Raw genomic sequence first — 22,435 nt, forward strand, 5'->3', positions numbered from 1 at the left:
GTGTTAGGAAACATGAAAATGTACTCTCTAAGTACTTAAGTGGTATTTTATTTAATTAACATTATAGTATCTGCAAATACAGTTTTCTAAAAAAAAATTGGCCGATACCGATATATTTCCTTTTGTTTGGAAACAACACCAAGTCTCTCCTGTGCAGAAATTATAAACAAAATTGTTAAATTTTGGTTAGTTTTTAACAAGAACTTATTTGGTAGAAATAAATAAAATAATGAAGGTTTTTTGACAGTTCATTGAAGCTTTGAAAATAACTATAAATAAACTATATATCAATCGCTGCATTTTCCCCCCAGAAAGATGCAATGTTAACCCTAAAATTTTATTTTAAGATTTAACATTTGTAGAAAATTGATTGAAAATCTTTTAGAGCTTATAGTTTGTTCAAAAAATAAAAACTATTACACGTTAATGAATAAATCAGAATATATAACATTATTTAATTTACTGGTGTTATGTTTGTTTGTGTTTTTTGTTCATGTAAGCTATAGCTTCTGACCATTAAATGAAAACATACTCATTATTTTATGACATCAATTACTGCTTTATTTAATCAGAAACACTGTGTAGGTTTGTGTAGGTTATTTTATGTTTAATCTAATTAGAAGTAGGCCAACAGCGCCCCCCTACAGATTAAAACTCCTTACCGAACAGGCATTAGGACCTGGGGAGGCTGCCGCTGCACGTGCTATTACTGTTTCCTCTATCACACACCAAACGCTTCATTCTGTACTGCTTTCACAGATTAAATGTAGCGATCCAAAACAGTGAATCTAATCATCATTCAGACAAAACTTTGCTTATAGAATGAGCCACACTGTTCACGTGATCTATTCACCAGCACACATTGAGCACATGTGAGTTAACATATTCCTCTTATCGGCAAGACATATCGGCATAATTTTTCATATCGGGCCGATGCCGATATTTACATTTAAAGCCGTTATCGCCCAATTCCGATATCAGTCCGATAGTATCGTGCATCCATATTTTAAAATGTGAAGTACATTGCACATGCACATTCAATACAATTAAGCACACTTCTTTATCATTAAGGCCGGGACACACCAAGCCGACTTCAAAGAACTAGCGGTGACGAAAGCCGACAGTGTTGTGCCTCACGTCGGCAGCGTGGGACCAAAAAGCTGCGCACGAACACCCCGCTCAGACTACAGCCGATGGCAAACTAGCATGTGCGTTCTGCACATGCGTGAAAGGAATTAACTGCCTATATCAGCAGCTATCAAAAGTACATATTCGTCATTCAAAAGGAGAAACCAAAACAAAGATATACGCAGATATAAGAAACGTAAACAAATCAGCGCTTTTGAATATCAGTAATGTTGATAACTTTAATCATTTTAAGCGGCTCATGTCTTTATGAAAACATTTGCGTATTAGAATGATTGGGAAAGATCACGTATATGGCAAGCCGTTTTAGCTTAAATTATTCCTAACGTTACTCGTCGTAATTGCATTTTTACTAGCAGCAATTTAATAAGAGAGATCTACAATTAAATTGTTACTAGTAACAATGCCAATTAGAGAGCTCTCTAATTCAGTTATTACTAGTAACAATTTCAATTAAAGAGCTCTACAAATCAATTTTTACTAGTCATGTCTCCATTGACTTCCATTCATTTTTAATTAAAGAGCTCTACAACATATTTTTTACTAGTAAGAATTCCAATTAGAGAGCTCTATAATTAAAAACATTTTGTCAGGAGTTTTGACTAGCCTATTAATTAGCCTATATATGTAGATCAAATTCTGCATGCATGTTGTAGTGCATAATAAACACCAAAATATTGATGATATTTTGTCTGGTAAACTTCATCATTACCAGACATTTTGACCGAGACTACCTTTTTTAGAGGAAACATTTGTTCATCTTATTTGCTTTTAAGTATTTCAAGACTGTAAAGATGTAAATTAATGTGGTGATTAAATATAATTTTTTTCAAAAACAAAACATATCCAAGCTGTCATCTCACTTTTATGGTCATTCTGACACAATGAAAGTGCTATTAATTCATGCTTAAGGGACTTTTATTTCGAAGTGTACCACCACAGGCGGGATTTGGAATTGGAAATGGCAATGAGTGTAATCGCGAATCTGTTTTGCATCTTATGAATACACATTTTTACTAGTAAGAATGCAATCGTAGAGCAACTGGATTTCTTTCTAGTAAGAATTGAATTAGAGAGCTCTGTAATTGCATTTTTATTAGTAAGAACGGAATTGCAGAGCTCTTTAATTCAAATAGAGAGCTCTATAATAATTTTTTTAGTAACAGTTGAATAAAGAGCTCTTTAATCATAATTGTTACTAGTAAGAACTGAATTAGAGAGCTCTATAATTGGCATTGTTACTAGTAGGAATTTAATTATAGATCTCTCTGAATGATTTGTTACTAGCAAAAATGCAATTGTGACTTACGCTGGGAATATTTTAAGCTAAAACAGCTTGCCATACACGTAACATTTAAACGGCCTTCTGTCTGTACCGCCTTCAATTATGTGCTTGTTTTCATCACTTGCGCTGTAATTCTCGGGCACTGACTCGTTCGCTAAACTGAACATCCAATCAGAGTTCTCCCTCTCTCCATTGGCCCCAACACCGATTCAACATGTTGAATCGGGCAAACTGCTGACAACGTGAGCCCGACAAGAGCTGACGAGTGGAACACTCCAAACAAACTCGGCCTTTAGCTGGCGTAAAGTAGCTAAGCTCCTCTTGTAAATTAGCATTAGCTAGTTTTAAACTTGATACACATACCCATATGAGTTTTTCCCAAAAGTCTTTTACTAAAAGATATTATGTCTCAATCTGAGATATAGATATGCCACCATATGTTAGTAGCCCTGCTTTTATTGACCTGTTAGCTGACTATTCTTTCTTTTTTATATTTAGTTAATCCATTAGCTACATGCAAAACTAGGCATGAGCAATAGTGACAAGTCTGAAGCTGTATAGTGTTGCAAGTCTCAGATCTAATGATTAATTATACTGTGGATCCTGCTAATTCTTCTCTGAGTTCTTTAGGTTTAAGCAGAGGAGTGATTAGCTTTAGCGCATTAGTGTTAGCGCCATGGCTAATGCCTGACTCTTACCTAACACATCGCCAGAACATGAGCTTTACTCGAAACCCCAGAACCTGTGCCAACAATGCAACAAGCACACACCCAAACACTCACACAGCCATGTGACCATTTAGATATTTTGTAATGGCCAAAATAGAAAAATATGAAGAGTTCATTTGCAAAAACAGATAACTCTATTTTTATTTATTTTCATAAATCATGTTTTTTTATTGTGCTTTCCAAGTAATATCAATCAAACTGCAGTTGGGTTGTTTTGAGTAAGTAATAATAACTCAAACAAATACTTTATAGTTCTTTGAAAGTAAGTTTTTTATATATATATATATATATATTATAAAGTTTGTTTGTTTTTTTAGCAAAATGCAGATAACACCAACAGTCGTTTTTTGGCAAATGTTTCAGAGTTAAACAAAAACACTCATTTAATCTTTGTAATCTCCTCAGCTGACAATGTAGATACATCAACAAACAGCTCAGATGACTACAGAAATTGATCAAGGACATTTAAAACATAACTCTGCAGTGACTGAATGATATGAGAAAGACAAATAACATATGAAGAGTTCCGATAAACGCCACCTTTTAAAAAAATTCACTGACTGCCGTGCATTATCCACATATAGCGCGATCCAGTGAAGCTGAAGACATCATTTATACAAATCTAGTTTTATGAAAGGCTTAGTATTTCACCTGACCCAGGTGTGGTTTTCCACATCATCCATATTTTGTACTGGAATGCTTGCTGTACTACTCAAATGTATGTCTTGCTGCCCTTGGCTTATTACACAAGCTTCAGTCTGGATTCAACCCTTACGAAGATCTCTAACTGAATAAATGCTGTTTTTGTTTTTTGTTTTAATTTGAATTCATCAAATAATTAGAGAAGGTAGACAGTGTAATAGGGTTTGGCAGAAGCAACTAATTGTATATGTCAGTTTTTCAAAATCTAAGCGCTGTCTTTGTGAAAGACATTTTAGTAACAGGTACTGTAAATGAAAGTTCAGCACTTAAGGCCTCCATGTGTTCTCGCTATTGCTGTGTTTTTGAGAGGATGAGTCATAGCTTGCACGCTGCTTAGATGTTGAGGGTGAGAGATGTGGGCTGGAGATTGTGTGGTGCAAGCTACGAACTCATGCAGGATTGTCCGTCACATACTGAGACATTTCAGTGACAGTCGCTGAGATGATCCTATTGCTATGTGGTTGCAGGTACTTATTGTTACAATATCAGTTAACCTGATGTGTTACTTAGCAATGTGATAAAGAGGGTTGTGATATGATTTGGTTTTTGTTTTTGAGGTATCAGTGACTCTCTTCTCTCACTGCACTTTTTTTCATAGATCCTCACACTTCTTAGCCACTAATGGTTAAAAATAGAGTCCCAGTGGAGTCAGTTTGCCCAGTGAATGTAGGGCAGTACAGAGACAGAGGCACAGGCTCTCTGATGGAGTGGGGTCACGTTAGTATGGCGATCTACACGAGTCATACAATTATCCACAGTTCCATCTGTAGTGTGGCGGGAAACATACCTGATACTGAAGTCAACAACAGAGAGAGAGAAAAAACTCAAATTAGCCTTTTCAAAACAAACAAGTGGATTAAAATGAACTGAAATGAGACTGATATTGAAAGCAAAATTATAAAACAAAATAATACATACTTACCCGCTCATCCATCCATCTCCTAACCTCTCTCCTCCTCTCCATCTGTTCAGTCACCCAGCATGATCAGAACTTTAAGCTACCTCTCGGTATAATATCACATTATTTTTTAACAACTTGATTATTAAATTAACCTTTTTTAAGCAAACTTGTAAAGTGATATCTATAGTATTTTTAATAAACAGTAAATATATGTTTTAAAGGTGTATTATATGCCACCACATAGAACCAAAAGTATAATGATTGAAATCAAAACCAGGTTTGGAATGCATCTTACCCTGTCATATTAGATTATACAGTATAGCAATATGTTGATTTTCATTCAACAACAATCACTCTTTGAATCAGTGAATCTGACAGCTATGAGGCACTGTGATATCTGCTGTGTCATTAAAATCATAACTACACAGGCTAGAATGGAATATTATAAGTAATAATATTCTGTATGATATAATTAATGTTAGATAACAGATTAAAACTCTACAGGGGCCTTTCTGCTTACACATTTTTTTTTATATCTGGGACATGTTTATCACTTTAGTAGCATTTTTTCCTCAAGCCTGGATCATTTCTGACCCTGCACATAAAACATGTGAAAGGGATTTTTTTATTTTTTACATTTTATGCTGTATTTTAACATTTACAAAATTACACTTCACAATTAGGGAAAGATTAAGGATCCTCCGGTTTTTACAGTAATTATCACTGTATGTTTTCTTCTTGTTTTGTAGACCGAGGCAGGGAGATACTCAGATGTCACCACCAATCTGCTCATTTTCTGATCCCTGATGTGTGAGTGTGTGTGTGTGTGTGTGTGTGTGTGTGTGCGTGTGTGTGTGTGTTTGTGCTTCTCCAGCACTTTTGTGACACCATTGCCGTCGACCTTTGGATAAACATTGAATTGGAAAACTGTCATCTGTCACAAATAGCCGCAGTAATAGAGAGAAGGACAGAGAGACAAAGAGGAGTGGCCAATGTGATGAGAAGGACTTAGAGACGAGGAGAATTGATGTGGAGGGGCTGTGGTGGTGCCGTCACTAACTGCTGATGAGAGCTGTCACTGCCACGCTCCAATAAAGCCCTCTTGAGGACACTTTAAAATATATTTCTACCTGAATCACACACAAATATGTATTCTCTTTCTAGCATCCGAATTTCACAAACAACACATGCACACAGTCGAATTCACCTCAAGGTCACTTGATGTAAGAAGCTTTGTGAGGCACAGCATGCCTTTACAGATCAGGTCAAACTGCTGCTCTGGTGTGCAGCTCTCATCTAGGATGCTGTATTTATTTAACAATATAATGCAGCTGCAACAAAACAGTACAGTGATGTATAATCATATTTATAGAAGCATAAAATATGGCTTATGAAAATATGCAAACAAATTAAATATGAAAATATTCCATTGTATTTGAGACAAGTACAGAGGAATTTTTTTAATAAAAAGACAACAATTAAATGAGATATTAACTAAGTTCAACAAAAAAACTCACTTTACGTGGTCAAGGAAAAATATAAGATGGGAGAAAAATTATGCTATAATCCTATTTTATTGCTTTTGTGTTCCTTCTCAATAGTTTTGCATTTTCCATGACAAACTTTGTTTGTTTGATTTCTACAAAACCTTTTCTTTCCTATGCATTCATTTCCATTTTTGTTTCCAGTTTTGTGAGTGAATGCAAAAGTTTTCCTAGTTAAATTTTGCTAGTTAACGCAAATGTGAAGCACATGGATGAAAAAGCATTGCGTGTGAATATGAAATGTTTGCGAAAGAACACTAATCGCTTGTGAATGTTAAGTTTTTCAGGGGGATTTTTTTGTGAGTGAATGCATGAGCATTTATATTGATTTTTGTTACCATCTAATTTTTTTCCCATCACCATGTCCCTTTATGGGCCATAGTGTCATATTAGAAAAGGAGGTAAAGGGTGTGTAGGGTTTTTTGGGGGGGCTAGATTTGAGTCAGAATAACAACACAAATTTTTATAGAATAATCATTGTTTAAACCTCATCACTAAGTATGTTAAAATATGTTAAAATTCTTGCTCTTGTGTCTCTCCTCTCATGCAGATAAATCAGATTTAATCTTCCAGAAGAAGTCCACTGATGACAGGGATGACCTGTACACCTCCCTTTTGTCCAATCAAAGCTATGCCTCACATGAAGACACCTCCTACTGCAGCATGAGTAGATCTGGTGACAAAAATACATCCAGCACAGAAGACTTCAACTCTGGATCCCATTTCCAGCTGACCTCGGACTCCGGCATCAAGAACCCCAGTGCAGACCAGACTGACAGCTTTCACAAGATACATGACTCTGAGAAAGCTTTTGACTCTTCATACAACTACATGGACATCAGTCGTAAAGAGGACTCCTGTAGTTCACAGCGCCCCCTTGAGGACTGGAGGATGAGTGGCCTCTCAGAGCCCACCCAGTACACTAAACTGGAGAAGAGCCCATCACCGGTAGAAGTGGATGTGGAAGACATTGGCTCTGCTGCAATTCTGGACTCTCAGACCTTCCCATATGTGGAGGAACCATCTGATGAAGAGCTGTCTGATTACCAGCCCTATCGGTCTCCAGGTACCGACAGCAGTGCCAGCCCAGTAAAAATCACCCTGACAGAAATGCCACCTACATCTGTATCACCCACCACAGTCCAGCACAGCCCCACAGTTACAGTGTCAGAGAAGGAGAGCATTCTGAGTCTGGGGCTGGAGGGAGTGCCAACCGTCACTCTCTCAGAGCCTGAGGATGAAAGCCCTGAGTCATCTACACCCCCTACAGGTGGGCATCACCATCCCACACAAGCACTTCACTATAATGGATCCACTACACCGCCTTTAATTCCTCTGCTTGCTGACCCTTTGCTTCTGTGTAGGTGTATTGGTCAATCTGGAAACTTTCATACATTTAAATTTCTTCATTTGATTTCCTTTTATCTAAAGAGACTGAACAATGAGCAGTTCTATGACGTAATCATAATTTTAATAATTGTTCCACCAAATCTGGTGAAAAAAGCAGCAAAACCAGTTCCAAACATTTTGGAAAAGTGCAAGTTAGGACAGAAAAAGGGTGAGGCCCAATGAAACATCAGGGTAGTTAATATTGGCAGAGTACCGTTCAAAAGTTCACCACGACAAGACCTCATTAAGCTACTGAGGTAGTGAAAATGAGCATTCACAAACATTTTCAAAATCAATAAATTGGTGATTCTTCAGCTTCAGGCACTTCTTTATGCCCTAGGGATTGGGGAATTTAAAACAAACGGAATTCAGCCTTTTTTTCCTTTTTATTACATGAAGCTGACATTATCTGCCTTCATCATTTATTTTGCAACTTTTAAAATTATTTTTAGGTTTAGATTTTATTGTTTTAGCTTTATCCCAAGCCCAAAGTCTGCTTGAATGGTAAACGTGATTTCAACATGTGAGTGCAACATGTTCCTGGAACAACATCCCAGTCAACCAATCCATTTTGAGGAATACGTTTACAGGAAATGTCAGTTTTAGGCTTACAACAAGGGTTATTCAGATATAATTTCCCTTTGATTTTAGGAATAAATTATGGGTAGGGTTAGGTTTAGGGGTAGGAATAGGAATAGGGTTCGGTCTATATTTTATGTCGTCCCAGAATCAACAAAAGATGGTGATCCAGGAACATGTCTGACTTGGCAAGTTGATCTTCTAGAAATCCACCAGGTCAGAAGTGCCCATAGTTGAGGAAACATCCAATATTTAAGAGCAGTGGCTCATTGACTATTACTGGCTGTACGTTGTACCTTTTTAGTAATATAATAACACACACATGGTTGCACTGTGGGATGCCTTGGCAGACCAGATGGCCACAAGACACCTTACCTTACTCCTTACTCCTTATCCTTTATCTCTCCTTCTCTTTCTTAATAGAAGAGTCTAATTCTCCTTTGGATCCAAACGTCCAGGCTGATGAAATTAAAATAATGAGTTCCACCCAAGACAAGACATCTCCCATCTCACCCTCTCCACCTACTTCCAAGCAGAAGAGTTCCCCAATAGAGATGAAGCCTCCTTCCCCCCAGGATGCTGAGGGTAGCAGTGCCGAATCTGGAGACTCTGAGATTGAGCTGGTGTTTGAAGAGCCTAGTCCACGAGCTCCCAACACTGGCTACATGAGCTTCAGTAAGAGTTCCAGCACCACTTCATCAACCACAGTACCTTCCACAGTGCCCGCCCCGTCTTCTACCCTTGCGTTTGCCCCGAGTCTTGCAATGCAGTACAGCATCTTGAGGGAGGAACGTGAAGCAGAGCTGGACAGTGAACTGGCTCTGGAGTCATGCGGAGAGGAAAGTCCCAAAAGATTGACCCATGACTCCACAAAGGGTTTCAAGGAGAGCCCACAGCCAGTCAAAAAACCCACAACCCCAACTTCGACAACTAAAGAACCAGTCATGACTCCCACTGCACCTTCTCCGACTGTTCCGGCCCCAACCAGTGCTCCTAAAGAAAAGACATCCACCATGGAAGAGAAGCTCAAGCCCAGCAGCTCAACCCCCAGTCCGGGCCTGCCAGAGCTGAAGGTGGAGCATCCTGCTGGGGAGGTGCACCAGAGAGAAAGAAGACGGTCCAGTCAAGCCCGCAGGGGCTCTGAGAGAACGACTGCACCACCCGTTGTCTTCCAGGGTCTAACCAGAGAGAAAGGTAAAAGCATGTTCCCCTGTAACTTATAGTCACCTCAAAACACAAGTTCTTATGGTCACTATCTTGAGTTATTCCATTTGAGCACCGCACAGCAATGGTTGAACAAAAGAGGGTTTTTGCGTAGTTGAGCTACAGCTCATCTGTCTGTCCAAATACACAACACAATGCATAATCAAACATTTGAATGATTTTATTTCCTGCTAAATTTTGCAGAAATTTTGTTACAATTTTTTCATTACATTTTAAGAAAATACCAACTGCAATCAACTTAAAGGGATAGTTTACCCCAAAATTTAAATTCTGTCATTAATTACTCACTCTCATGTAGGGCTGGGCGATATATCGGATAGTAGTGATAATATCGCAATAATTTTGACGATGATGTAAAATTTGAAAATATCATGAATATTGAATATTTCAAATTGAAGTAATACTTTCCCAATAGAACGCACCAAACGTCCAATATTACATCCCCTTACGTATTACCGCGCAAGAGTCGTGAGGTGGGGAAGGGTCTTTTTTTTTTACACATTAGCAAAATGGAGACTAGTGTTAATTTCGTTAATAAAAAATATGACGAAAAATTTCATTGACAAGCTTTTTTCCCATGACTAAGACGAAAGGAATATGAGACGACAATGTCAATAAACAAAAGCTATGACTTTATCAAAATGTAATTTCGTTGACGAAAAAAGACGAGACTAAAATGTATAAAAAAAAAAAAAAAAACTTTACCAAAAAACCTCTCTGTTTTCTTTAAAAAAAAAAAAAAAAGGAGACAGAATGTTATTGCGGACTGCTCTACACGCCTCTACTACTGTCACGTTCCCTCTCGGGATACAAGGAGCGAGGAGACGTAGGAGTTCCAATAATCACATTTATTGGAGAGACAGACACAATGAGACGAGGAGCTTGGGGAGAGACGAACATCAATGACGTTTCGACCGGACACAGGGGCTAGGAAACACAGGGCTTATAAACACAGGGAAATAAGGAACAGGTGTGGACTAATCAAAACACAGGGCTAGGGACTAATTAAACTAATGAAGACAAACGAGGACAGGAACAGGAAGACTCGGGAGGCCATGGCGGATCTGGGGACTCGGGAGGCCAGGGCGGGTCAGGGGACTCGGGAGGCCAGGGCGGGTCAGGGGACTCGGGAGGCCAGGGGAGGCCAGGGCGGGTCAGGGGACTCGGGAAGCCACGGCCTATTTTTTTCGGGTCGTGTGGCCTTGGCCCTTGGCCCGGCCACACAGGCTGTGACCCTCTTACCCCCCCCCAAAATTTTCTTGGGGAAGCTCCCCCCTGGGAGCCACAGAGGAGCGGACTCTGTCGGGCGCTCTTGCAGCGCGGACTCTGTCGGGCGCTCTTGCAGCGCGGACTCTGTCGGGCGCTCTTGCAGCGCGGACTCTGTCGGGCGCTCTTGCAGCGCGGACTCTGTCGGGCGCTCTTGCAGCGCGGACTCTGTCGGGCGCTCTTGCAGCGCGGACTCTGTCGGGCGCTCTTGCAGCGCGGGGCTGGACAGAACCAGCGGGAACGTGCGTGGAGCCGGCACGGGAGGGCACGTGCGAGGAGCCGGCACGGGAGGGCACGTGCGAGGAGCCGGCACGGGAGGGCGCTCGGGAAGCGCGGACACCTGGGGGCGCTCTTGCAGCGCGGAAACTTGGGGACGCTCTTGAAGCGCAGCCACTTGGGGACGCTCTTGACGAGCTGGGCTGGACGGAACCACCGGGAACTCAGGAGGGCACGGGCGTGGAGCCGGCACTGGAGGGCACGTGCGTGGAGCCGGCACTGGAGGGCACGTGCGTGGAGCCGGCACTGGAGGGCACGTGCATGGAGCCGGCACTGGGGGGCGCTCGGGAAGCGCGGACACTTGGGGGCGCTCGGGAAGCGCGGACACTTGGGGGCGCTCGGGAAGCGCGGACACTTGGGGGCGCTCGGGAAGCGCGGACACTTGGGGGCGCTCGGGAAGCGCGGACACTTGGGGGCGCTCGGGAGGCGCGGGGCTGGATGGAACCAGCGGAGACGAAGGAGAGCCGGACGGAACCAGCGGGAACTCAGGAGGGCTGGACGGAACCAGCGGGAACTCAGGAGGGCTGGACGGAACCAGCGGGAACTCAGGAGGGCTGGACGGAACCAGCGGGAACTCAGGAGGGCTGGACGGAACCAGCGGGAACTCAGGAGGGCTGGACGGAACCAGCGGGAACTCAGGAGGGCTGGACGGAACCAGCGGGAACTCAGGAGGGCTGGACGGAACCAGCGGGAACCCAGGAGGGCTGGACGGAACCAGCGGGAACTCAGGAGGGCTGGACGGAACCAGCGGGAACTCAGGAGGGCTGGACGGAACCAGCGGGAACTCAGGAGGGCGCTCTTGAAGTGCGGGGTTGCGGGGGTGCTCTGGGCTGAGGACAGCAGCAGTGCTGGGAAGAGTTGGGTGGCCGGAACATTTGGCAGGGCATGTGGAGGGTCCTGGCGAGCGGTGAGCTGGTGAGGCCGGGTTGTTCTCGGGTTGGGTTGGACGAAGATCGGTTTGACATTCTTCGACTTCGAAATCAATGCCATGTACATTGAGGACATAATTTATCAGCCCGATAAGGGAAAAACTGAACGTGGGGATATCGCAGCTGATGACATCTTTGTCCAACCCAAACCGAAAACACACTCCGAGCGAGGCGTCAATCCAGCTCACCTCATTGGAAAGCTCAAGAAACTCCTCAACATACTCTACCAACTCCCGACCATCCTGCCGCAGACACCAAAGCCTGTCTTCAGCCATAGTGTTGTTGTAGGTCCGGTCTTCTGTCACGGTGCACACACGAGGGAGGAACCAGGAACACGCAGACGAGGATATAACTTCAAATAATAGTCTTTACTAATAACATCAAGGCATGGCAAGGCAAGGCAAGGCAAGGCAGGGCAAGGCACAGACAGGAACACCGGGGAGTAACGAGTAGACCAGACGAAGTTTAACTGAACAGACAGGACTAATATACACAGGCAAATCATAGATAACGAGACGAACACGGCTAGACAAGAATTAACTAATGATTACATATGACAAGGACAGGAAACAAACCAAATATGGGCACAAGGGGCAGGAACACATGACAGACACACAACAGTTCCCTGACAACTACACTAGCTTTCATGAGTGCGGTTGCCAGATATCAAGAGTTCAAATCCCTGAATCAGAGCTTCCGCCCAGTGTTTTGCTTATTTTAAGCAATCTGGCAACCACGCGCTCGCTACTCCTTGCGGAAGCGCCGCCATCGATGATCTGAAAAGAAAGACAAACAAGCTGAAGTTTAGCATTTAAATAAAAAAGTGTCAGTCAGCCGGTCTGTGTTCTGTCATGAGATCTCGACTATATTGATTGCGATTTGCTGAATAAATGCACTTACTCAACCGCTGTTGTTTGAATAGAGAAACATAAACTATTGCAATTTGGAATTAGGCCTACTATTAGGAATTTCACTTATAATATTTTTCATTTGTTATACCAGTTTTCATAATATAGACCAGGGGTAGGCAACTTCGGTCCTGGAGTGCCTCTGTCCTGTAGAGTTTAGCTCCAGCCTTAATCAAACATACCTGAACAAGCAAATCAAGGTCTTCAGAATTACTAGGGCAGGGCTGTCCAAACTCGGTCCTGGAGGGCCGGTGTCCTGCAGAGTTTAGCTCCAACTTGCCTCAACACACCTGCATGGAAGTTTCTAGTATGCCTAATAAGAGCGTGATTAGCTGCTTCAGGTGTGCTTGATTAGGTTTGGAGCTAAACTCTGCAGGACACGGACCCTCCAGGACCGAGTTTGGACACCCCTGTACTAGGGCTAGGCAGGTGAGGTTTTTTCAGGGTTGGAGCTAAACTCTGCAGGACATCGGCACTCCAGGACGACTTTGATTAATTTTAACTATTAACTATTAATTTTTTTATATATATATATATATACGTTGCCGCTGTTATCAGTTCTCTCTTGGCGCTCGTGCACAATGCGCATCTTCACACAGAAGATCGAGCACTTCGTTCTGGTAAAAGCACAAAACAAAATGCACACAAACGTGTCCTTGCTCTTGATATACAATCACTGATGAACACCACTTTGGTTTTAATGAGAAAAAAAAAACTATATGAGGGTGGATTAGAACCTGGAACCTCAAAAATGCTTGACAAAAGTTCTACCACTTGCCCATTAAAGCACACAAGTAATTATGTTGCATTATTAATATTTCTATATATGTATATTAATATAATAACTTCATCGCCAGGGGCGATGTGAGCAGGCCCTCGTGTGCAGGCCCCAGTGCGGCTGCACTGTCTGTAGTTATCAGTGGTACAACCGTAATTTTATGAAGCTATGAGAAAATTTTTGTGGTCAAAGAAAACAAAAATAACAACTTTATTCAACAATTCTTCTCCTCTGCGTCACCCTAGCGCCATTTTGGAGAGTACCACGACTCTTTCCTCTAAATGTGCAGAGTTTCCTCTAAAAGGTGCAGAGCAGCGCATGTTCTATGTCAGTTGTTTAATTGCAGGTAAAGCACGCTCATGTATCGTAATAATCTCCAAAATGGCGCTAGGGTGACGCAGAGGAGAAACATTTTTGAGTAAAGTCGTTATTTTTGTTTTCTTTGCTCACAGAAATTATTCTCATAGCTTCATAAAATTTTGGTTGAACCACTGATGTCACATGGATTATTTTAGTGATGTCCACATTTCTGTGCCTTGATCATGGTAGTACTCTTTCTGTCTGTGGAGGGTCAGAGAGCTCTTGGAATTCATCAAAAATATCTTAATTTGTGTTCCGAAGATGAACGAAGGTCTTATAGGTTTGGAACGACATGAGGGTGAGTAATTAATAACAGAATTAATAACATTTCTGGGTGAACTATCCCTTTAATTCATGTACAGTATATGCATGCAAGTGTATAAGTGCTTTTATGGCCCCAGTAAAACTACTATTTGAATTTGAATCATTCTTTCTTAGTAATTCAAGTCTCACTATCAGGAAATAATTCTCTTAAAGGGACAGTTCCCACAAAAATTAAAGTTCTGTCATTATTTACTCACCCTCATGTCATCCCAAACCTGTTTGGTATTTTTTTTTTCTGTGAAACATAAAAGGTTTTGAATTGTTGGAAACAGATTTATTGACCAGTGACCAAAACAACACTGAGACATTTTTCAATATATAATCTTTTATGTTCCACAGTCATTCAGTTTAGAAAGTCAACAGAGTAGATTAGAGTAGACATTATTTAATTAATTTTTTTTTTTTTTTTTTTGTGTGAACTATCCCTTTAAGGCGAAAGACCTGTAATAGCTGAAATTAAAATAAAAACTGACTCAGGCTTGTTGGCCTCACCCTGGAAACTTCCTTTGGCTTTTAACAGCAGGAACAAAACACATTTCAATGTATTACTGGGCATGCACAGGCTAGCTTACATCTAATATTTTCCTAATATTATATAAAGGCAAGGTAATTGGTTATGTGGAATTTAATACAATTTCTCTTAGATATCAGTGCGTTTGCAGTCACTTTGAAAGTATTTATTCAGAATTTATACAAATAAGTCAAAAGTGTTGTGCACTTGCACTAAAAGGAGGTGATGAGGCTCAGATTTCATAGAGGCATTTCCTGCTTAACTGTTCACTGCACATGTGTCATTGCTTTTCTTCATCATCCAACAGAAGTGGTCCAAAGAAATACAATGTTAGATGAGATTTCTAATCATCCCCAGAGCTCAAGAAGGTCATGCACATGAAATATCAATTTTACAAGTCACATTTCTCACACAGTCCCCTGAGCCTTTAGATGGGTGGCTAATGTTTTAGATTTTTTTCACACCTGACTGCTCCCTGCATCTGTTGTTCATGTCATCAGGATTCAGCAGAGATCACACATATCATGTGTGAAACTGTGAAAAAATTATTATGGAAGGTCTGGCTGACCAGTTTGCGCTTTATAAAACCATATGATTTATGGAAAACATTGTCATTGCTTCAGTGATGGGAACACATCCCAGTAATGAGTAAGGGATATAAATAATGTCAAATGGATGGCTGTGTTGCTATGTTTATATGATCCTAATCACTATTTTAAAATAAATAATTAGTTTTATAAAAAATAGTGAGGAAAAAAAGTGATATATATATATATATATTATTCAGTTAAATCTTTTTTTAATCAATTAGATGCATTTTAATATTTTTCAATTATAGTTTTGACCAAATAAATAATTATCGACTTCATTGTGTGTTAGTAGATGAGTACGTCATTTGTTTGTGTCTGTTGAAGGCAGTCACCATCTTTTATTAATGCTCTGGCTTCGGGGCTGGACTGTTGTTTGAAGATTTCAGAACAAAGCATCCCCCTGTGGTTCAGGTCAGTTTCTGTCTGCTACATTTGTGACCAGCGAGTGCTGTCGTCTTGTGATTACATAGCCACACCGCAACATGGGAGGAGGAAAAAATGTACAAATCATATAGTGAGATAAAAAAGCTTGGTTATCATTTCATTTGGGGTTCATAATTCCATTCTTGACAGATGAACATTTAAGTATATCTTAAATACTAGGCAAGTGGCTGGGATCCTGACGTTCAGTACTAATGCAACTGGAAATTTGACAAAAGCAGTCAAGTCATGTTTGTCTTATAATCAGTTCATTTTCTAATACAAGCAATGTTTTATATGATGCTGGTCAGTTATATTCGTCTTTACAGCACTTTGAACCACGGATAAGTGTTTACTGTTGTTTTACAGCTTTAATGTTGTTGCTTGCTAACCAGTGTGTGTGTGTGTGTGTGTGTGTGTGTGTCTGTGGCGTTATGCAAATTAGGTATGGTGCCACAGTCTGTCTGGCTGCACCCCCTCTCCCCATTCCTTTCTTGAGCTCAGTGTCTCACCGAAGCCTCTAGAAATGAGACGGCATTTGTTACAGCATGTACACACACTGAGGATGGGGTATCAAGAAAAATGACATTTTCTTCCAGCAGAGGGCTCAGTTTACCACATGCTTTCTTTGTCTTGCTGTCAGGCCAGACTGGAGAGGGGATGTAAGGCTTTATTAGTATGAGTGTTTGCATAAAATAGAGATTTTTGACTGAGCTGTAAAGGGCAAAAAATGTTTTCTTGACTATATGTGCTTCTGTGTTCGTTAATTGTGTTTATTCTACCACTTTTAAGTTTAAGGTTAGTAAGATTCTTTTGTTTTTTTAAAGAAGTCTCATATACTCACCAAAGCTGCATATGATCAAAATTAGAATAATTTTGTGAAACATTAGTACAATATAAAATAACTGTTTTCTATCTGAATATATATATAATGTAAATTATTCCTGTAATGTCAAAGCTGATTTTTTTTCAACAGCCAATTTGCATGATTATTCAGAAATGATTCTGTTTCATGTTTTTGAGTAAACCTACAAATATTTTTTTTTCCAAGATTCTCTGATGAATAAAAAGTAAAAAAAAAAAAACCAACAACAACAGAATATAGAATAGAATATAGATTTTATGCAGGACTTTTTCTAAAAATATAAATGTTCCAATTTCCTCGACAGAACAGGTTTGGATTCATCATATTTTTTCATGAAATTATGTCATTATCAGCAGTTCCCATTAAATTATTTAACAAAGATTTGATTCTTATTAATGCAATGTGTTTAGGGGTTTGGGTTTATTATGGGGTTCTGTACCCACACTAAAACAATGATTGTACTTGTAGGGGGTCAATTTACCATTCAATAGCAAGGTCATTTCACATTTTTTAGGTAAAACAATCATTATTCATTACATTGTCGTTCTCTATTTCTATTCTGCTTCATTCTGTCTCTATTAATCATTTATCTTTTAAAAGCCCCTGGCATTTCTTGTTTTTGTGAGTTCACTGGAAGCTGAAGCAAAGACATTACACATATGCTAATTGCCATTGTTTGGATGTGCATTTGTTTCCCTTTTTTTTCGTTTTTTGTATACATAAAAGTTTAAATGTATACAAAGTCATGCAAAACGTCAAAGATAATGCATAATTCACATTGAAGTGCTGTCCTTTTGCATGATAAATTGATGCAGTTACTGTTATCTCTGACAGTACATGACATATGGGATCATGGTGGAGGTTCTCTGTGCACTGAAGTGTCTCATTACAGTCTGCCATCCCGCCATAGCTAGAGTCATAGACCATGATTAGGCGATTTATATCTGATCCACTGTAGTATGAGATTTTAACATAACATGTAGGTAAAAATTAATAATATAATAACTAATATCATATTTTTGTGGGGCAGGTCATTAATAATGTGTAGAAGTGTGTGTGCATTTACATATCATTACACAACATACACTTCCCACTTTAATGGGAAGGCCTGATGATATTGTAACTTTATATCTTTCAATTTAGTAATGTTTACTTTTTATATAGATTTAGTTTTGACAGCATGCCCACAAGTTGGCCTGGTCAGAAAAAGTCCCACTGACGTTCATATGGCCAGTCCATTTCTGACCACTGGACAGGACTGTCCTCTTGCCTGTGAGCTCATCCCATATCTTTTAACTGAGAGCGCTGAGTCATTGTCTATATCTCATGAGGCTTGCCTCATGATGTCTCCTTCCTCACACACACATATACACACACTCACGCTCACTGTTATAGCAGTCTAGAGTGAAAATGTCAGAGATGATGCACCGAGGACGGAATGAGCCTTTGCACTGAACAAGTAAAATGCGTCTGCAGCAATGTTTACCACCAGATTTGAACCTCCACAAAAGGATTATTTCGAATTAGTTTCCCATCTAAAATGAAAAAGGAAAGCAAATATTTCATCCCCCACTTTAGAATCTATCTGCAGGGTTTTAAAGAGACAGTTAACCCCAAAAAAATGTCAATTTTGTCATAATTTTTTTATTGTTTTTTACGTAAAACACAAAAAGAGATGCTTAGCAGTATGTTCCCGCTGCTCTTTTCCATACAATGAAAATGAATGGACTGTCAAATTCGAAAAATGTAAAAACTGGGTATATTAATTCAGCATCCTTTTTGATTTATTTTAAAGTTGTCAGTCATGATGCTTTGCCCCTCCCCCACATGTCTGCCTTTAACAAAATAGATTCTCAATTCCTCCACCAGTAGGCAGCACTATCAGCACATCTAGTCCTCCTCTCCTCCATCCCTGCCTCCCCTCCCTTATCTGTCTCCTCCTCCTCCAATGGGTCATTCATGCACTGGTGTGAACCGGTGAGCGAGAGAGAAAGAGAGAGAGGGAAAGCGACAGATACGGCGCAAGCAGCTGAGAGGCTGTAGCAGTAGCGTTAGCAGAAAGCGATTCGCAGTCCTTCCCCTCACCCAGCCTAGTATGCAGGCCAGCACCATGGCAGCCGCAGATTCGACCAAGATGGAAGGTTTCTGGAGCAACTGGAAGTGCCAGGGTAGGAGGAAGGGGGTTCCTGGGGTACAGGGGATGCAAGATGGGGGTGAATGTCGTGGGACAGAGAGGATGCATGTGCATGCCTGGGGTTGATTTATTTTTTTTTTTGAGGCTGTTGGATTTTTTAGGGGAGGTGCATGTGGGATTCTGGAAGATGCTCAGACACACGCCCGCATTTTTTTTTTTTGCATTGAGGCCGCCACCATCATGGGCATATGAGAGCCAGACTGGGGGGTTTGAGACAGCTGGGCACACCCTGTCTCTCCTCCCTCCTTGTTGTACTTTTGGGGGTCCATCCTGAATTTATAGACTCTGGGTGTGTTTGATTAGAATTAATAGGCATTGATGTGCATGACTGCCTCATTTTCAGGTCAGATGCTCATTCGGATGCAGATAGTTCTATAAAGAGCTGTCGAATGCCTTTTCTAGTGTCTTCACGTTTGGCTTGCTTGTGTTCATCATAAAGGCCTTCAGGCTGCATTGGGAGCAGAAAGCGACAGAAGAAAAGACGAAAGATAGACGTGTGGGGTGTGGCTACCTGACTCTATAGTTAGTGTCTATGTCAATTGTTTATTCTGTGAAAGAATGGATGTGGATACATGTGTGTGTGTGTTTATGTGTATAATCATAGTGAGTAATTTATTATCCACTGAAAGACAATTGTGCATCCATCCTTTAATTAAATCCAGTACCTAGATTATCACATTAAAGTATAATACCTAGATCACATTAAAGGGACTCGTGCAGAACGATTTAATATGGAGGGTTTCTGGTAATGGCTATTTATATATTGAGCATTTAACATCTCTGACAGTTCAAGGGCTTATAAACAAATAGATCTACATCAATGAATGGTATGCTTCTTTATGTGAGAGTATTTAAATATTTATGGCATTCAGTCTTTGTTCCTTTCATGTTTAAGATTTCTGGGAACATTTTACAATAAGGTTCAATTATTTAATTTGAACACATTAGGTAGCCTATCATTAACTAACAATGAACACATTTTTACAGCATTTAGGGTAATGTTAATTTGTAAATTAATTATTATTAATTTCTAACTATTCTTCACTCATAAAACATCAAATAATGTTAATTTCTAGAATCTAAAATGTTATATTGTATTAACATATGTACAAATGAGCGTTAACCTGGATTAATATATCATGTAAAGTATTTTTCATTGTTATCTTTCATTGTTATCTTTGTCAATCTGTCTGTCTGTCTATCTATCTATCTATCTATCTATCTATCTATCTATCTATCTATCTATCTATCTATCTATCTATCCAGTGTCATAATTATATTTTGTCATTTAATTACTTATTGTCATTAATGCATACCTGAATTAAGATACTTTAAAGCCTTTCAGTTAGGATTTATTTGTGATTTATTGCCTCCTTTTTGTGGAGAAGACTCCTGTGTGCATTTTCTTTTAAAGTGCTCTGTTGGCACTGCAACACTAAGCCATTAAAACAATTAAAACAGATATGAAGCTTTCTTGCTTTTTAATGCCATAAATGCCAAATATGTTGTACTGTTCGATGAGGATGTGCCTGTGTCAGCACAGGGTTGTGCATTCTGTTGCTATTTCTTCCTTTAGTCATGCCTGTTGGCTCAGGTTTGCTAATATCTGTGTCCTCTATGTATTGCTTCAATGCTATAAAGTCAAACCGCAGCAAAGGGGCTGGCTTTTCTTAAGTCAGCAGTTTCTGTTTCATTCTGTCATTTGGTACTAGGCCAAAATTATCTCTGCCAGTTCTTCCATTAACTGCAAATCATAAAACAGATTTGATCTCCTCACATTGACAAATGTGTTAGTCAGTTATAGTGCCATTCTTAATAATAACTGGGAGCCGATTGGATTAGATAAGAATGGAACAATCCAACTTACAAGCCCACCTCATAAAAACCCTTTCAGATAGTCTTATACAATGTATAAACCTACGCTGGAAATATTGAACCTAGAATTCAAGATGTGGTAAACACTAGTGGTTATTCAATAGAGGATAAGAAGCATTTGACAGCTAGGCTTAGCGCAGTGTCAGATGATCTTACAGATCCTGGATCCATATCATCTTTTAGATTGTGATCAGAGCAGGATGTTGCAGAACATCCTATTTAGCAGCCATTTTTGTTAGGTGTCACTACAACGACAGTGTTATGTAGGTCGAAGGTCTATTTTTGAGTATTCATCCCCTTTTAACCCAATTTGCTTGGTGAAATTACAAGGCACATCAGTATGTGGTAATTAAATTTGAGAAAGGTGTTTGGTGTTGATTCTTCAGTTGTTTGTGGTGGTCATTGCTGTGGGTCAGAATATCCATACCAAACATAATATAGAACCTCATTGTAACTTATACTTTCTTCTGTGGAACTCAAAAGAAGATATTTTCCAACTGTTTTGGACCATATAATAAATGTCAGTGGGGTCTAATTTTTGGACCCCATTGACTCTCATTGTATAGGGTCCAAAATGTCACTTTTTATTACACAAAAAGACGTTTTTCAAAATATCTTCAATTGTGTTCATTGCAAACAACATGAGAGCCAGTAAATGGTCACAGAATTTTCATTTTTATATGAACCAGTTCATAATATGTCCCAAATGACATGTACTTGTGATCTTGTTGTCTTGGTAGCTTAGTGTCTATGTTTAAGTGCATAAGACTTCGAAGCATCCCATTTGATATTTTAGGTTTTAGAAAGAGCTCAGGAGCGCCCCCTTTGTGCCTTCAAGGTGTACTTTCTGATGTGGGCTCTGCTGCGTAATAGTCTATGCAAGCTTAGGTCAGCAAAGTGTATTCGGAGGGGGACTGTTTTGGTATAGGAAGGATCCTATGCTGCAGAGTTTTATCATGTTAGCCAGCAGCTGCTCAATCAAGAATATATATTACATCCCTAAATTTGCCTAATATTTCAAATCTAACTTGTGTTATAATTGTAAGTGTATACATGTATGCCCTATAGACTTATGCTGTCCCATATAGGACAGTATGATGAACCAGTCTAGAGAGTGATTAAACACAACCATTAATTAATGCTGAGTTTTGAATCTCTTTCTGTCTCATTGTGGCATCCATAATGTTTTCTTCACTGTTTTACCAGACACATTTTGTATGTTTATCTGGGGGCTGTTTGGGATGTCACAGCATGTGACACTTCTTTGAAAGAGCTTTTTATTATTGCTAGCAGAGAAATGTTATTTGCCCTCTGTCTTTCTGGAGCTCGTTGTCCCATGCCAAGATTGTTGTCATCCAGATTAGTGTGTAGTGTGTAATAATGTTAGTCATAGGCTGTCTGAAGTGATCTCTTTGTTTTAGGAGTATGATCCACTGATGTCAAGAGCAGGCCATGTGTCTACAATGGGGCATGACCTTAAAAGAACTATACAATCTGCATTCAGGCTTGTAGTATATACACATATATCGTTTATGTTGGTGCAGCAGGCGCAATGATATTACGCAGCGCCTGAAACTAGTCCCCAGCTATATTATCTAGCTGCTCAAGGTACACCAGCAAAGTTCCTTGATTATTACGCCA

At 39.9% G+C, this 22,435-nt stretch overlaps 1 protein-coding gene across 2 annotated transcripts in view; it reads left to right on the top strand.

Moving 5' to 3' along the window:
* LOC306880049 (reticulon-1-A-like) overlaps positions 1–22,435 on the top strand; it is a 38,398-nt gene that overhangs the window by 5,683 nt on the left and 10,280 nt on the right. Inside the window, exons 2-3 of one of the 2 annotated variants that reach the window (XM_079433324.1) lie at positions 6,857–7,576; positions 8,698–9,468. In XM_079433324.1, coding sequence (XP_079289450.1) covers positions 6,857–7,576; positions 8,698–9,468 — 1,491 coding nt within the window. Of the gene's footprint in view, positions 1–6,856; positions 7,577–8,697; positions 9,469–18,740; positions 18,894–22,435 lie in introns of those variants that run through there. The other variant, XM_079433325.1, reaches the window with a different exon arrangement.

This window comes from Barbus barbus (genome assembly GCF_936440315.1).
Source record: "Barbus barbus genome assembly, chromosome: 14".
Classification (NCBI taxonomy): Eukaryota; Metazoa; Chordata; class Actinopteri; order Cypriniformes; family Cyprinidae; genus Barbus; species Barbus barbus.